Genomic DNA, 16,324 nt, shown 5'->3' on the forward strand with positions numbered 1-16,324 from the left:
TTAGGCATTTGGAACACTTAGATTAGATCTCTAGTATCCTAGAGTTTGAAAGCACAGTAAGAACTGTGTACAGCCAGGGTGGAGTTAGCCTACACCATTAATCCCAGGACTTGGAAAACAGAGGCAGGCAGATCTCAATGAGTTTGAAGTCAGCCTGGTCTATTGAGTGAATTTCAGTACAGTTAGAGCTACACAGTAAAACCTGGTTTCAAAAAACCAAAAAGGAAATGGAAGGAAGAAAGGGGGAAAAAAAGAAAGAAAACAAATGTATGCTATGCAGAAGTAAGTACTGTGAGTATGATACAACATGGGGATGTGAAGACAACTAGTAGCTGCTTGAATTTGGATGATTACTGAAGACCTCTTTTAGGAAATGGGTTTTGAATAGAGGCCTCTGTAACAGGGCCTAGAAAATGGGCCAAAGAATACTTTTGTTTCTGGTACAGAGTGGGAAGAAAAAAAAAAAAAGAGGTAGAATACAGTAGTCTCAGGGAGTCAGATAACTTAGGAATTTTTGTAAGACCAGACATAGAAATTTCTGTTTCTTATCCCAGTTTTTTCTTAGCCATGGTATTTAAGTCTTTATCATATGCACTGCAGTTTTGTCTTCAATAAAATGGGGTGATAACTTTGTCTTTGTTACAGTACTTTTAATTTAAATGAGACTAAAGAACTATGCTCTCAGTATGTGCCAGATTGTGGAGTGGCCCTAGTTTTTTTTCCGTCTCTGCGATAAAGACTGTAACCAATGTGGGAAGGAAAGGATTCATTTGGCTTGCAAGTTCCCATTACAGTCCATAATTGAGGGAAGCCACAGCAAGAATCTGAGGCAGGAACTGAAGCAGAAGTTATGGAGGAACACTGCTCACTTTGCTTTTTGTACAACCTAGGGCACCTGCATACAGATAGTACTGCCCACAGTGATCTGGGCCTTCCCACATCAACTCTTAAATCAAGAAAATGCTTCCTAGGCTTGTGCACAGTCCAGTCTGATAGAGGCAGTTCCTCAGTTAAATTCCTTCTTCCTGATTATTTGTAGGTTTGTGTCAAGTTGACATACGCTAACCAGCGCAGAACTCAAAACTCTTCTATTTCCTTTTTGAAGAGTTCTGCCAGATGCTTAAGATGGGCACATGTTAACCTGGCATGAGTTTCTGCAGCCAAGGTCCATACTACTTTATGAACCTCTGCTTCCTCTTTAAGTGAGACCTTGCCTGGCAGTGGTGGTGCACACCTTTGATCCCAGCACTTGGTAGGCAGAGGCAGGTGAATCTGAGTTGAGGGCCAGCCTGGTCTACAAAGCAAGTTCCAGAACACAGAGAAACCCTGACTTGATAAACCAAAAAAAGAAAACGAAAAGTCAGACCTGTATATCTGAGATCATATGGTTATATTGTACACCCTTTAGAGTGCTATAAAGCATTAATTATTGTGATTTTGTATATTTTCATTCAATACGCTTTCTTTCCATGATCAATTAAATTAGTCCACTGCTTTTCCTCAGTGTTCAAGGTTCTGATGATGAACCAGGTTGTTAAAAATATAACTTATTTTCTGTTTCATTCTGTTTTCTGTATAAAGTAACTTAGGTGTTAGTGTTTGTGAGTATATCAGGAAAAATGAAAACTAAAAATGAGAACAATCATCAAAATGTATTTATTTTAAAGATTTTTTTTGTGTGTATATGTACTGCTGTCAGCAACTGTTCTTCACAAGATGGGGGGATGAGCCATTCACGTGTATATTTCATCATGATAAAATTATTTGGTGTGAATTGACAAGTTTTTTAATGTGCATAAGAATTTTAATTCCATGGCATCATTGTGGTTTTGATTGGCTTTGTAGTTTTGTTTTACTTTGCTTGATTTTTGTATACAAAATCTCAATATACTGCTCTGATGAGCCTAATATTTGTACCAGTCTTCATATGACTGCCTCAGCCTCAGTCCACCTGACTTAGGCATATGCCTCAGTCACAGGCATATGCCACTATGACTGGTTTGCATTACTTTTTAAAAAGTGAAAGAAAGGCAAAATACTTTAAACCAAATATTACCTATTGCTTTTATTAAAAATATTATTGCATTATAATGTATTTCCAAGCTTAGTAAAAATTTAGTTTTATATCTGATAATTTTTCTGTGATAGAACTGACAGTTTTGAAACAAAATGTAAGATAAAGCCTTATCTTTTTACTCTTTTTATTAGGTTAATGTCTACAAGAGCACGCTATGAGAGATACAATGGCAATCAAATGCTTTTTTGGTAAGTATTTTTATGATTAGCTCAGATTAGTGACTTATGTTTAAATCTGGACTTTTTACATTAAAGTTGATTTGGTAATCATAAACTAAAGTATAATAAATAATACAAAACATTGGAAATGGTCTGGTGCAGTCAGTGTTAGAAACTGTGGCCACTGTTGCTACAGAGACTGGCTTTCTTTTCTTTTTCTTTTCTTTTTTTTTATTAACTTGAGTGTTTCTTATTTACATTTCGAGTGTTATTCCCTTTCCTGGTTTCCGGTCAAACATCCCCCTAATCCCTCCCCCTCCCCTTCTTTATGGGTGTTCCCCTCCCCATCCTCCCCCCATTGCCGCCCACCCCCAACAATCACGTTCACTGGGGGTTCAGTCTTAGCAGTACCCAGGGCTTCCCCTTCCACTGCTGATCTTACTAGAATATTCATTGCTACCTATGAGGTCAGAGTCCAGGGTCAGTCCATATATAGTCCTTAAGTAGTGGCTTAGTCCCTGGAAGCTCTGGTTGCTTGGCATTGTTGTTAATAAGGGGTCTCGAGCTCCTTCAAGCTCTTCGAGTTCTTTCTCTGATTCCTTCAACGGGGGTCCCGTTCTCAGTTCAGTGGTTTGCTGTTGGCATTCGCCTCTGTATTTGCTGTATTCTGGCTATGTCTCTCAGGAGGAGTGTTCCTCTTTCTCCGCATCCTCGCCAGCATTTGCTGTCACCTGAGTTTTTGATCTTAGCCATTCTCACTGGTGTGAGGTAAAATCTCAGGGTTGTTTTGATTTGCATTTCCCTTATGACTAAAGATGTTGAACATTTCTTTAGGTGTTTCTCAGCCATTCGGCATTCCTCAGCTGTGAATTCTTTGTTTAGCTCTGAACCCCATTTTTTAATAGGGTTATTTGTCTCCCTGCGGTCTAACTTCTTGAGTTCTTTGTATATTTTGGATATAAGGCCTCTATCTCTTGTAGGATTGGTAAAGATCTTTTCCCAATCTGTTGGTTGCCGTTTTGTCCTAACCACATGTCCTTTGCCTTACAGAAGCTTTGCAGTTTTATGAGATCCCATTTGTCGATTCTTGATCTTAGAGCATAAGCCATTGGTGTTTTGTTCAGGAAATTTTTTCCAGTGCCCATGTGTTCCAGATGCTTCCCTAGTTTTTCTTCTATTAGTTTGAGTGTATCTGGTTTGATGTGGAGGTCCTTTATCCACTTGGACTTAAGCTTTGTACAGGGTGATAAGAATAGATCGATCTGCATTCTTCTACATGCTGACCTCCAGTTGAACCAGCACCATTTGCGAAAATGCTATCTTTTTTCCATTTGTTGGTTTTGGCTCCTTTGTCAAAAATCAAGTGCCCATAGGTGTGTGGGTTCATTTCTGGGTCTTCAATTCTGTTCCATTGGTCTATCTGTCTGTCTCTGTACCAATACCATGCAGTTTTTATCACTATTGCTCTGTAATACTGCTTGAGTTCAGGGATAGTGGTTCCCCCTGAAGTCCTTTTATTGTTGAGGATAGTTTTAGCTATCCTGGGTTTTTTGTTATTCCAGATGAATTTGCAAATTATTCTGTCTAACTCTTTGAAGAATTGGATTGGTATTTTGATGGGGATTGCATTGAATCTGTAGATCGCTTTTGGTAAAATGGCCATTTTTACTATATTAATCCTGCCAATCCATGAGCATGGGAGATCTTTCCATCTTCTGAGGTCTTCTTCAATTTCTTTCTTCAGAGTCTTGAAGTTCTTATTGTACGGATCTTTTACTTGCTTGGTTAAAGTCACACCGAGGTACTTTATATTATTTGGGTCTATTATGAAGGGTGTTGTTTCCCTAATTTCTTTCTCAGCTTGTTTCTCTTTTGTGTAGAGCAAGGCTACTGATTTATTTGAGTTAATTTTATACCCAGCCACTTTGCTGAAGTTGTTTATCAGCTTTAGTAGTTCTCTGGTGGAACTTTTGGGATCACTTAAATATACTATCATATCATCTGCAAATAGTGATATTTTGACTTCTTCTTTTCCAATCTGTATCCCCTTGGCCTCCTTTTGTTGTCTGATTGCTCTGGCTAGAACTTCAAGACCTATATTGAATAAGTAGGGAGAGAGTGGGCAGCCTTGTCTAGTCCCTGATTTTGGTGGGATTGCTTCAAGTTTCTCTCCATTTAGTTTAATGTTAGCAACTGGTTTGCTGTATATGGCTTTTACTATGTTTAGGTATGGGCCTTGAATTCCTATTCTTTCCAGGACTTTTATCATGAAAGGGTGTTGAATTTTGTCAAATGCTTTCTCAGCATCTAATGAAATGATCATGTGGTTTTGTTCTTTCAGTTTGTTTATATAATGGATCACGTTGATGGTTTTCCGTATATTAAGCCATCCCTGCATGCCTGGGATGAAGCCTACTTGATCATGGTGGATGATTGTTTTGATGTGCTCTTGGATTCGGTTTGCCAGAATTTTATTAAGTATTTTTGTGTCGATATTCATAAGGGAAATTCGTCTGAAGTTCTCTTTCTTTGTTGTGTCTTTGTGTGGTTTAGGTATAAGAGTAATTGTGGCTTCATAGAAGGAATTCGGTAGTGATCCATCTGTTTCAATTTTGTGGAATAGTTTGGATAATATTGGTATGAGGTCTTCTATGAAGGTCTAATAGAATTCTGCACTAAACCGGTCTGGACCTGGGCTCTCTTTCGTTGGGAGACCTTTAATGACTGCTTCTATTTCTTAGGAGTTATGGGGTTGTTTAACTGGTTTATCTGTTCCTGATTTAACTTCGGTACCTGGTATCTGTCTAGGAAATTGTCCATTTCCTGCAGATTTTCAAGTTTTGTTGAATATAGGCTTTTATAGTAAGATCTGATGATTTTTTGAATTTCCTCTGAATCTGTAGTTATGTCTCCCTTTTTATTTCTGATTTTGTTAATTTGGACACACACACTGATTTTGTTAATTTGTGTCCTCTCGTTAGTCTGGCTAGGGGTTTATCTATCTTGTTGATTTTCTCAAAGAACCAACTTTTGGTTCTGTTGATTCTTTCTATGGTCCTTTTTGTTTCTACTTGGTTGATTTCAGCTCTGAGTTTGATTATTTCCTGCCTTCTACTCCTCCTGGGTGTATTTGCTTCTTTTTGTTCTAGAGCTTTTAGGTGTGTTGTCAAGCAGGTGACATATGATCTTTCCTGTTTCTTTCTGCAGGCACTCAGCACTATGAGTTTTCCTCTTAGCACAGCTTTCATTGTGTCCCATAAGTTTGGGTATGTTGTACCTTCATTTTCATTAAATTCTAAAAAGTCTTTAATTTCTTTCTTTATTTCTTCCTTGACCAGGTTATCATTGAGTAGAGCATTGTTCAATTTCCACGTATATGTGGGCATTCTTCCCTTATTGTTATTGAAGACCAGCTTTAGGCCGTGGTGGTCCGATAGCACGCATGGGATTATTTCTATCTTTCTGTACCTGTTGAGGCCCGTTTTTTGACCAATTATATGGTCAATTTTGGAGAAAGTACCATGAGGAGCTGAGAAGAAGGTATATCCTTTTGCTTTAGGATAGAATGTTCTATAAATATCTGTTAAGTCCATTTGGCTCATGACTTCTCTTAGTCTGTCTACGTCTCTGTTTAATTTCTGTTTCCATGATCTGTCCATTGATGAGAGTGGGGTGTTGAAATCTCCTACTATTATTGTGTGAGGTGCAATGTGTGTTTTGAGCTTTAGTAAGGTTTCTTTTACGTATGTAGGTGCCCTTGTATTTGGGGCATAGATATTTAGGATTGAGAGTTCATCTTGGTGGATTCTTCCTTATCTTTTTTGATGACTTTTAGTTGAAAATTGATTTTATTTGATATTAGAATGGCTACTCCAGCTTGCTACTTCCGACCATTTGCTTGGAAAGTTGTTTTCCAGCCTTTCACTCTGAGGTAGTGTCTGTTTTTATCTCTGAGGTGTGTTTCCTGTAGGCAGCAGAATGCAGGGTCCTCGTTGCATATCCAGTTTGTTAGTCTATGTCTTTTTTTTTTTTTTTTTTTTTTTTTTTTTTTGGTTCTTTTTTTCGGAGCTGGGGACCGAACCCAGGGCCTTGCGCTTCCTAGGTAAGCGCTCTACCACTGAGCTAAATCCCCAGCCCCTAGTCTATGTCTTTTTATTGGGGAGTTGAGGCCATTGATGTTGAGAGATATTAAGGAATAGTGATTATTGCTTCCGGTTATATTCATATTTGGATATGAGGTTATGTTTGTGTGCTTTTCTTCTCTTTGTTTTGTTGCCAAGACGATTAGTTTCTTGCTTCTTCTAGGGTATAGCTTGCCTCCTTATGTTGGGCTTTACCATTTATTATCCTTTGTAGTGCTGGATTTGTAGAAAGATACTGTGTAAATTTGGTTTTGTCATGGAATATCTTGGTTTCTCCATCTATGTTAATTGAGAGTTTTGCAGGATACAGTAACCTGGGCTGGCATTTGTGTTCTCTTAGGGTCTGTATGACATCTGTCCAGGATCTTCTGGCTTTCATAGTTTCTGGCGAAAAGTCTGGTGTGATTCTGATAGGTCTGCCTTTATATGTTACTTGACCTTTTTCCCTTACTGCTTTTAATATTCTTTCTTTATTTTGTGCATTTGGTGTTTTGACTATTATGTAACGGGAGGAGTTTCTTTTCTGGTCCAATCTATTTGGAGTTCTGTAGGCTTCTTGTATGCTTATGGGTATCTCTTTCTTTAGGTTAGAGAAGTTTTCTTCTATGATTTTGTTGGAGATATTTACTGGTCCTTTGAGCTGGGAGTCTTCACTCTCTTCTATATCTATTATCCTTAGGTTTGATCTTCTCATTGAGTCCTGGATTTCCTGTATGTTTTGGACCAGTAGCTTTTTCCACTTTACATTATCTTTGACAGTTGAGTCGATAATTTCTATGGAATCTTCTGCTCCTGAGATTCTCTCTTCCATCTCTTGTATTCTGTTGGTGAAGCTCGTATCTACAGCTCCTTGTCTCTTCTTTTGGTTTTCTATATCCAGGGTTGTTTCCACGTGTTCTTTCTTGATTGCTTCTATTTCCATTTTTAATTCCTTCAACTGTTTGATTGTGTTTTCCTGGAATTCTTTCAGGGATTTTTGTGACTCCTCTCTATGGGCTTCTACTTGTTTATTTATGTTTTCCTGGAATTCTTTTAGGGATTTTTTCGATTCCTCTCTGTAGGCTTCTACTTGTTCTCTAAGGGAGTTCTTCACGTCTTTCTTGAAGTCCTCCAGCATCATGATCAAATATGATTTTGAAACTAGATCTTGCTTTTCTGGTGTGTTTGGATATTCAGTGTTTGTTTTGGTGGGAGAATTGGGCTCCGATGATGCCATGTAATCTTGGTTTCTGTTGCTTGGGTTCCTGTGCTTGCCTCTCGCCATCAGATTATCTCTAGTGTTACTTTGTTCTGCTATTTCTGACAGTGGCTAGACTGTCCTATTAGCCTGTGTTTCAGGAGTGCTGTAGACCTGTTTTCCTGTTTTCTTTCAGCCAGTTATGGGGACAGAGTGTTCTGCTTTCTGGCGTGTAGTTTTTCCTATCTACAGGTCTTCAGCTGTTCCTGTGGGCCTGTGTCTTGAGTTCACCAGGCAGGTTGCTTGCAGCAGAAAAGTTGGTCTTACCTGTGGTCCCGAGGCTCAAGTTTGCTCATGGGGTGTTGCTTATGAGCTCTCCGCAGCGGCAGCCACCAGGAAGATCTGCGCCGCCCTTTCCGGGAGCTTCCATGCACCAGGGTTCCAGATGGCATTTGGTGTTTTCCTCTGGAATCAGTAATGTGTGCAGAGTGCAGTCTCTTCTGGTTTCCCAGGCGTGTCTGCCTCTCTGAAGGTTTAGCTCTCCCTCCCATAGGATTTGGGTGCAGAGAACTGTTTATCCGGTCGGTCCCTTCGTTCCAGCGGTGTCTCAGGCGCAGCGGACCTGCTGCTCTTGGGCCCTCCTCAACCTGGCTTTCTTTTCTAGTAAGCTCTACTCAGTACTCTTTTGGAATGGTAGTTACAATTCTGACTTTATTGTTATCAGTTAATTTACCTCTTTTTCAACCTCTTACTAAAGAATCTTTTGATCGGGTTGTTAAAAAGTGAAAGGAAGGCAAAATACTTTAAACCCAAATATTATCTATTGCTTTTATAAAAAATGTTATTGTATTACATATATTTCCAAGCTTAGTAAAAAATTCAGTTTTATGTCTGATTTCTCAGATGTCAGTCCAGGATTCTTTAATGTTCTACCCTTGTTCTGTTGGGGTTTAGGAGTTGGGATGGCTAGTTGAACACATACATACCTGAAAACGGATAGACCAGGTCAGCAGCTCAGGCTCAAGAGCTAATAGCTGTGTGCTGGACCTTTCTCAGGGTCAGCTTATAAAGGCAAAAACCACAAGAACCACAGCACTCATATGCAGGTGCTGACAGCGCTACCCAGTGGTAGGCCCCAACTCAAGCCATTTTAGACATAACAGTTCATATTCACCTTTAATTTGGTGGGTCCTACATGAAGCTTATAGTTGTAGAATATCTTAAGATTAGCAAACCTCTTAGCATACAGAACGTAACAGGATATATATGCAGTCAGCATGACCCTGCCCTGAGTCAAGCTATTTTTCTGTGTCATTGACTGGCAGGTACATTACAGCAACAATATGAAATAGCTGGCAGGCGTGGGACAAAATGGCTACAGCTTTGGTAGCGAGAACAGTTCTCTTTTACTGATGTAATTAGAGTCTATGTTGGTTTATCTATTTGACTGTGTATTGGGGTTGCTTCCAGTTTTTTACTGTTGTGAAGTGAAAAGTAGTCTCCCTGTGGAAATTTAGCTCACACCTTTGTACCCTTACTTATAAATTCCACTTAGATAATCTTCATATAAATAGAATTACTAGAATATTACATATTTTGGAGTTGCTAAATGGAGTTACTAAAATTGTGCAATTTTATGGATGTCAGTCAGCTTCCTCCTTTAGTTTACCAGTGTCAGTGACCTTGAGCTGTGTAGTAAGTCCTTGTACCCATGTTTTTTGTTTGCTTTTTTCTCTTTTCAAGATCAGGTGAGGGTTAGACCAGGCTGGCCCTGTACTCATGTAGATCTGTCTACTTTGGCCTCCCCAGTGATGGGGCCAAAGGCATGAGCCACCACGCCTGGCCTTGTTGACCCATCTTTAACAACCTTCGCAGCCTGTTTTGTGCACTTGCTTCAGTTTTAGGCATTCTGCTCATCACGTCATTATCTCACTGTGATTTTATCCTGCAGTGTCCAGTTTACTGATGATGATGAATGGTTCTCATGTTTTCAACTTACTTGGCTAGCTTCTAATTAAATCTTAGAGTTCTTAATCATTTTTCTATTGTAGTGCCTTATTTAGGGATTTTTCTGTACGAATTATCAAATCCTTGGTAGATATGCTTGCTGCAAATATTTTTCTCATTATGATTTTTATCTTTTCCACATCTTTAAAAGAATATATATATCCAGAAAACAAAAGGGTTATTAGATCTGCTGGAACTGGATTTATAGGTGATTATGAGTTGCCCAACACAGATCCTCTGCAAGAACAATATGCACTCTTAAACCCCTCAACCATCTCCCTAGCCATGATTAATGCTTTTTAATATCTGCTTTTAAAAAAATTGTAAGTCAGGCATGGTAGTGAACACCTTTAATCCCAGCACTCAGGAGGCAGAGGTAGGTTGAATAGTTTAGGGCATGAGAAAGGGAGTTGGGAAGGAAATAGAGACAGACAGAGCAATAGAGAGAGAGGGGGAGGGAGAGGGGGTGGGGGGAGGTGGAGAAGCCGGCCAGGAAAGCTTGGAGAGAGGGGGAAGGGGAAAGAGGGAGAAAGGGGTCAGGGTGAGAAGGGGCAGAGAGTAAGAGTAAGAGGAGGGGCAAACAGCCACTTTTATAGTAAGCCAGGCATGCCTGGCTATTGCCAGGAAATGGGCGGAGCCTAGAAAGAATGCTAATAACATCAACAGAGTAAGATTCTACCACAAAAAAAAAAAAAAAGAAAAAAAAAAAGAAATCAAGAAGTTGAGAAGAGTAAATATCAATGTCAGTATAACAGTATAAAACCCCATGATATCAATGTTAGAAAGGATTTGTATCAGCCAAGAATTCTACAAGAAACGAGAGGATTAACCTTTAGTGTCTAGAACTGATTACATCATAGGACACTGACTGATAGGATCTATCTGATGATCTAAAATTTACAGCTGGGAATTTTAATGAAAAGAATAATTTGATATCGATAGGAGGTATAAGGAGAGAACAGTGAGTCATCTCCAGACCCAGAGGCAGGAGAGATATGTGAGAGAAGCCATCTACTATTTTAAAATGTCTGTAAAGTAGGCCGAATTCAAGGCAATCCGGAGTGAACACACTGAGAATAAAAGGTGTCTTTCAGATGTCTGACTGGAGTTCAGAAGCCTTAGGTGCTTTTTTTTTTGGTTCTTTTTTTTTTCTTTTCTTTTTTTCTTTTTTCCGGAGCTGGGGACCGAACCCAGGGCCTTGGGCTTCCTAGGTAAGCGCTCTACCACTGAGCTAAATCCCCAGCCCCGCCTTAGGTGCTTTTACCCTTGTGCTTAGTTGTTACGGTTCAGGAGAGCTAGTGAGTGTCTGCAGAATTTTAAATGTTTACTGACAATTAATAACATTTTTTGACAATTCCTAGAAAATGAATGGTAAATACGGAGATCTAAAATATTAGAGCATTTTGGTAAAAGTTGTTGAATTGTATAAAAAAGGATATCCTCACTTTCTCTTTCACATACAGATACTCTCTCCTACCCTCACATACTCTGGTATGCTAGAAGTGGAACTTTGGGTCACAGAGCAGCTCTATCACTGAGCTAAGCCCCCAGCCCCTTTAGTGGCTTGAAATTGGAATTTTAATCAAGCTTCTTTGGACTTGAAGTTTAGACTGTGATATAATAGGAAATTGTCTAAAGATGTAACTACTACAAAGTAAATAGGCTTTGTTTGGTAGTATTTTGTTTCCCACAAGTAGATGCTCTGAACACTTGATACTTTTCAATCTTCCTTAAATCTTTGTGGAAAGTCATATTTTTATGTGAGACTATGTTTTCTAATTTTCAGTGGACTTTTCCTAAAATAAGTTGTTTAACAATTTGGATTGTTTGATAAATAGTCCCGGGGTGGGGGAAGGAATGACAGTATTCCTTCTTTTACCTTTTCACATTTTGACAACTGCTAACTTTGCATACTTTTGACTAGCTCTTTCTGCCTGGGCCTACAGTTTATAACAAAGTTGGACTTATTCTTCACCCTTAACTCTGTCTTGTGATGCTGGCTGTTTTCTGTCCTATCTTTCATAACTATTTGTATTTTTTTATGATGTATGTGTGCATATGCTATACTTTGTCATCCTACATGTAAATGTATGTTGGTATCTCTTCTCTGATTATATGAACAGACAAGAGGACAATTAGAAAATAGAAGAACAGTAAGAACAGTGAACTGAAATTTTGTTATATAGAGGTAGGAAGGATAAAATTTTGGAGCCGCAGGGTAGAATTCCTTTTTGCCCTTTGCAGTACAGTACTGTATTTTAAAGAAGAGCTGATTGTGATTTTTCAGTGTTTAGGCGCAATGATTAGGCACAATTTTTAACAACCTTTAAGTTGGACTAATTTATGAGAATTTTTCTTAAAAATTTTTTTAGTGTTCTCATGTTTCCCGTTTTTGGTGATGTGAAGGTTTTCCCCCCTTCTGTATATGTGCTGAGAATTATCCCCCGCCCCTTGTGAACATGCTTTATGTAAAGCCTTAGGTAAGGACTATGCAGGTCCCCCAGTAGTGTTACTTAGTTTTTAGTTATTTGCAGCATTATCAGAATGCATTCTGTGTTTTGTATTCATATTGAATTGCACATATGTGGACATTTTTGTTTGCTTACTTTTTTTCTTATATATTTAAACAGTTCAGAAACTATTGCCAGATGTTGGTATATCCTGCTTTCTGGATCTGTACTTGTAAAAGATTCTATGGTCCTTCCTCCTTGCAGGTAAGTTTCCATTGATACTGTGTGTTTATTTTGTGACTGGGTCGTAACTATTTATCTTTGAACTGTTCTCCAGCCTCAAGTCTCAGTGTTGGGATTTTTGCATAGTCTACTCCATCTACCTATACAAAATTAATATAGTAACTCTTTCATTCATTACTTCAGATCTAATGTATATTTTTTTCTCAGTAGATAATATATTCTTAAAATATATTTTCTGTTGGTGTAATTGAACATTTTGGCAGGAGTCTATTACTGACATTTCTGATGGTGTAATTTTTCCCTTCTTTGTGTTTGAACCTTACTCAGTTGTGTGACTTATTTTTAGTTTTCTGTAAGACAAAGGTAATAATAACCCTTGGTAAATGTTGTCATGAGGCATTAGCAAGCCCGTTGCTCAAAGCTTTCAAAAGTCTGTAAGAACTCATGTTCTAGAGCAAGATTACTGGTTTGTATTTCTAGCTAGCGGTTCGTAGGCAGGTAACTTAGCCTCTCTAAGTTTACTAGAAATAAGTATAATAGATAGTAGTGGAAGCTGTTTCAGGGGCTGGATCTGCAAAGTAAACGGTGAGCATAAATCTCTTAGTGCAGCTCTTGGCTATTTACAGTAGTTGTTAGCAATCTTTATAATTATTTTTTTCTTTTAATATACCTTTAAAATGTATTCTTTCATAGTGTATTTGTATTTTGATTCTCTCACTTTCCCACTAATCCCCTTCTCAACAAGTCTTTTCAGTGTGTGTGTGTGTGTGTGTGTGTGTGTGTGTGTGTGTGTGTGTGTGTTACACTCATGCTGTGTTATAGTGCACATGTAGGGAAATCAGGACAACTTGAATCTGCTCTTCCTTCTGTCATGCAGGTTCTGGAAATGGAACTGAAGTCCTCAGCTTGGCAGCAAGCACCTTTACTCACTGAACCATTTCATTGTCCCAAGAAGACTTTTAAAGTGGGACATGAACGTACAGCTAAATTAGTTTAGTAACGTTAAATTTATTAAACTTAAGGCACAGGGAATCTCAATTTATATGCCATTTTAAAAGTCATATCTTGACTTCTAAAACTTTTAAATTGTTGGCCATGGGTTAAATAAAATCTACACTTCATGAGTAGAATAAAGCATGTTAACCTTTTATAAAGAAATTCTTTTGGTTCTTGGTTACTTAAGCCCTTCTGCTATTCCTTTTTGCATGTTTGTGAAATTTAATATATTTGCATTGAGTCAGCTCTGAAGCCCCTGCATGTGGTTGATTTTAGGATTAGTATTTTCTTTTGAATATTTTAAACCACTCCTCTGGTTTTTAAATAGTTCCAAATTTGCTGCAGTAACTGTTTGTAGCCAATAAGTGACCATTAAATTATAATCTCGGCAATGAAGTTTTAGTTTTTAAAATAACTCATGGTAATATATGAGTTTTTACAAGTTAAAGAAAATTATGTTGGACATTAATTTAGCCACCAAAAACACAGCAAACATGATACTCATTTAGTTAATCTTTATGCTATAGAATATGAGTAGTAGGTCTTTATTTTTGTATGTGTGAAAGTTATCAGGCAGACATTAGGATTAATGAGTTAATAGAATGAGAAGTACAAAATGATAGTTGTCATAAAATAATCATCACATAATTTCTGGCTCGTGTGAATATTGTTTCTAATCATTATGATACAAGAATATGAACCCTCCATAGTGTAAGACTAGGGATGATAGTAGTATCCTGGTTCACAGAAGTACAATGACGTCTCTATTGGGACAGTTTAGCTTAATGGTATTAACTGTTGAATAGCCTTGATACTATTAAGGATAAAAAGTAATTGACCGCACCCCAGCTGAGGGTAAGATCCCAAGTCAAACCAGAAAAAGGAACTGTTTTTTTTCCTTTATAACTGAAATATAGACTTTATTTAAAAAAATATTACTTGCAATCCAATGCAAGAGAACTTTAGAGTACCTCTTGCCAAAAGTTGGTTCATAGTGTCTGGGAACTGAGTATGAACTGATGAACAGTGATGGCAGGTAGGAAAAATACCGAAGTCTCATCTCTTCCAGATGCAGACTGACCCACAGCTGGTAAAAGGGTCAGGAACTTTGCCCTGCCCTGCCCCGCCCTGCCCCGCCCTGCCAACTGTATAGCAAAGTCCTTTCTTGGGTAGCCTCTGCTGACAAAACTGCCTCTGGAACCTGGGAAAATAGAACACTGACAGAATCTACAACTTTTATTACAATGTAGGACTGTTAAAGGGTCAGTTTCAAGCAGAGAGTCAGTTCATTTGGAGTTGAGGAAGTAGTGCCAGGTAGGAAAATATACTTTGTAAGCTTGTGATGGTTACCAGTGTTAGCAGAATTCAGAATGTGTCTCTTCGGTGAGGACAAATAACCTGACTCCTCCATGATAGAAGAGATCCATTATAAATTGCTATAAATTCTATAGGTATTTTGTCCCCTTGAGAAATTCCAACATATTAGGAACTCAGTATTGTTCCTACTTCTGAAAGATAGATGCTCAGATGTAATTTGAACCCCATCTCATCTTCTCTTTTTGCTACCATACTCAGTATGTTTATTGTCTCACTGTACAAGCACTGTAAAAGCTAGAGGAAGAGACTGATGGATGTCCACTTTTGCCTTCTTAATTATTTAGAGCCTTCTCTGGGACTTGACAGATGGTTTAGCAAGTAAAGTGCTTTCTACCCAAGCATGAAGGCCTGAGTTTAGATACTGAGCAAACATATAGTTGTCTAGATGTATGCTCATAATCCCAGCGTCATGGGGTGGTAGTGTATGGAATAGAGGGGATAAAGAGAGGCAGGATCATAGGCCTTGCTGGCCAGCCAGTCTAGCCAGAACACTGAGCTCTGTGTTCCCTTAGAAACGCTGTTCCAGAAAAGAAGCTGTAAAATGATGGAGCAAGAGACATCTACTGTCCACCTCTAGCTGCATACACATAAACATCTGTACACAAACACACTAGAGAATAAATAACAGCCCTCTCCACAGCAGATGCCCTGCTGGACTCTATATGGACACAGATGTCTTTAAATTCTGTGCTTATTCTGAAAGGTGCACATCCACATACCTCTTCCCAGACTACCTCATCACCAGGCTTCTGATTCTGTTCTTTGAAATCACTGACCATTCAAAATTAGTAACTGTCTCTTAGGATCAGCAATTGTGGCCATCTGTTTATGATAAGAACAGTGAAAGAAAAAATCAATAAAGTTATATATAAAAAGCCAGAATGCATTATATATGTTACCTCAAGTTCTGTTTCCTAGAAATATTCATTTCCAGCTTCTGTAGGATCAGCATTCCTTGGAAGCATGGTAAAGAGCCACAAGAAATAAATGGCAAGAGGAACATAGTGGTTTTCTTCATCTTAATATCAATTTTAATAGATTGTGTAATTTAATAGGGATTAAATCAGGAACTAGTAGATGGCTCAGCAGTTAACACTGGCTGCCTTTCCATAGGACACAGGTTTGAATCTTAGCACCCACATGACAGCTCACAACCATCTGTGTCTCTAGTTCCAAGGCACCCAACCACCTCTTCTGACCTCCTTAGGCACCAGGCGTGCCACACAGGCATACATGCAGGGAAAACAAACACAATAAAGAGTTTATATTAAATAAGAGTTAGTTCAAGATTCAAAATCCAGGTGTGATGAAAAAGCTCATAACTATATTGGCCTATATAGGGATGAACTGGGTCAACCGAGGTGGAGGTTGGAAGTTCATTGTTCTATGATTGGAGCTTCTACTATTTACTATTTATTGAGTAAAAGCAGACTTAAAAGTAAAAACAATCAATTTAAATTTAGGAAAGAAGTTTATAAGTTTGAAAATACTTAGGAAAATATTTAATGTCTTTAACAAAGTTGCATCTAAATACTTCTGAAATGTCATTTCTAAGACATAAATTCTTAAAAAATCATGGAGTTTAAAAATATAGATCATTGGTGTTTTGTACAGGAAATTTTCCCCAGTGCCCATGTGATCGAGACTCTTCCCCACTTTTTCTTCTATTAGTTTGAGTGTATCTGGTTTGATGTGGA

General features: G+C 38.3%; 1 protein-coding gene across 11 annotated transcripts in view; it reads left to right on the plus strand.

Annotated features, from left to right (window-relative positions):
- Positions 1 to 16,324, plus strand: part of Rapgef6 (Rap guanine nucleotide exchange factor 6) — a 449,393-nt gene that overhangs the window by 21,755 nt on the left and 411,314 nt on the right. For all 11 annotated transcript variants that reach the window (XR_015630532.1, XR_015630530.1, XR_015630531.1 and 8 more), the window contains 2 exon segments: positions 2,209 to 2,265; positions 12,192 to 12,275. Coding sequence is in view for 7 of the 11 variants with exons in the window: in XM_087571700.1 (XP_087427826.1) it covers positions 2,209 to 2,265; positions 12,192 to 12,275 (141 nt within the window). In the remaining 4 variants the exon portion in view is untranslated.

This window comes from Rattus norvegicus, chromosome 10, assembly GCF_021556685.1.
Source record: "Rattus norvegicus strain SHRSP/BbbUtx chromosome 10, alternate assembly SHRSP_T2T, whole genome shotgun sequence".
Classification (NCBI taxonomy): Eukaryota; Metazoa; Chordata; class Mammalia; order Rodentia; family Muridae; genus Rattus; species Rattus norvegicus.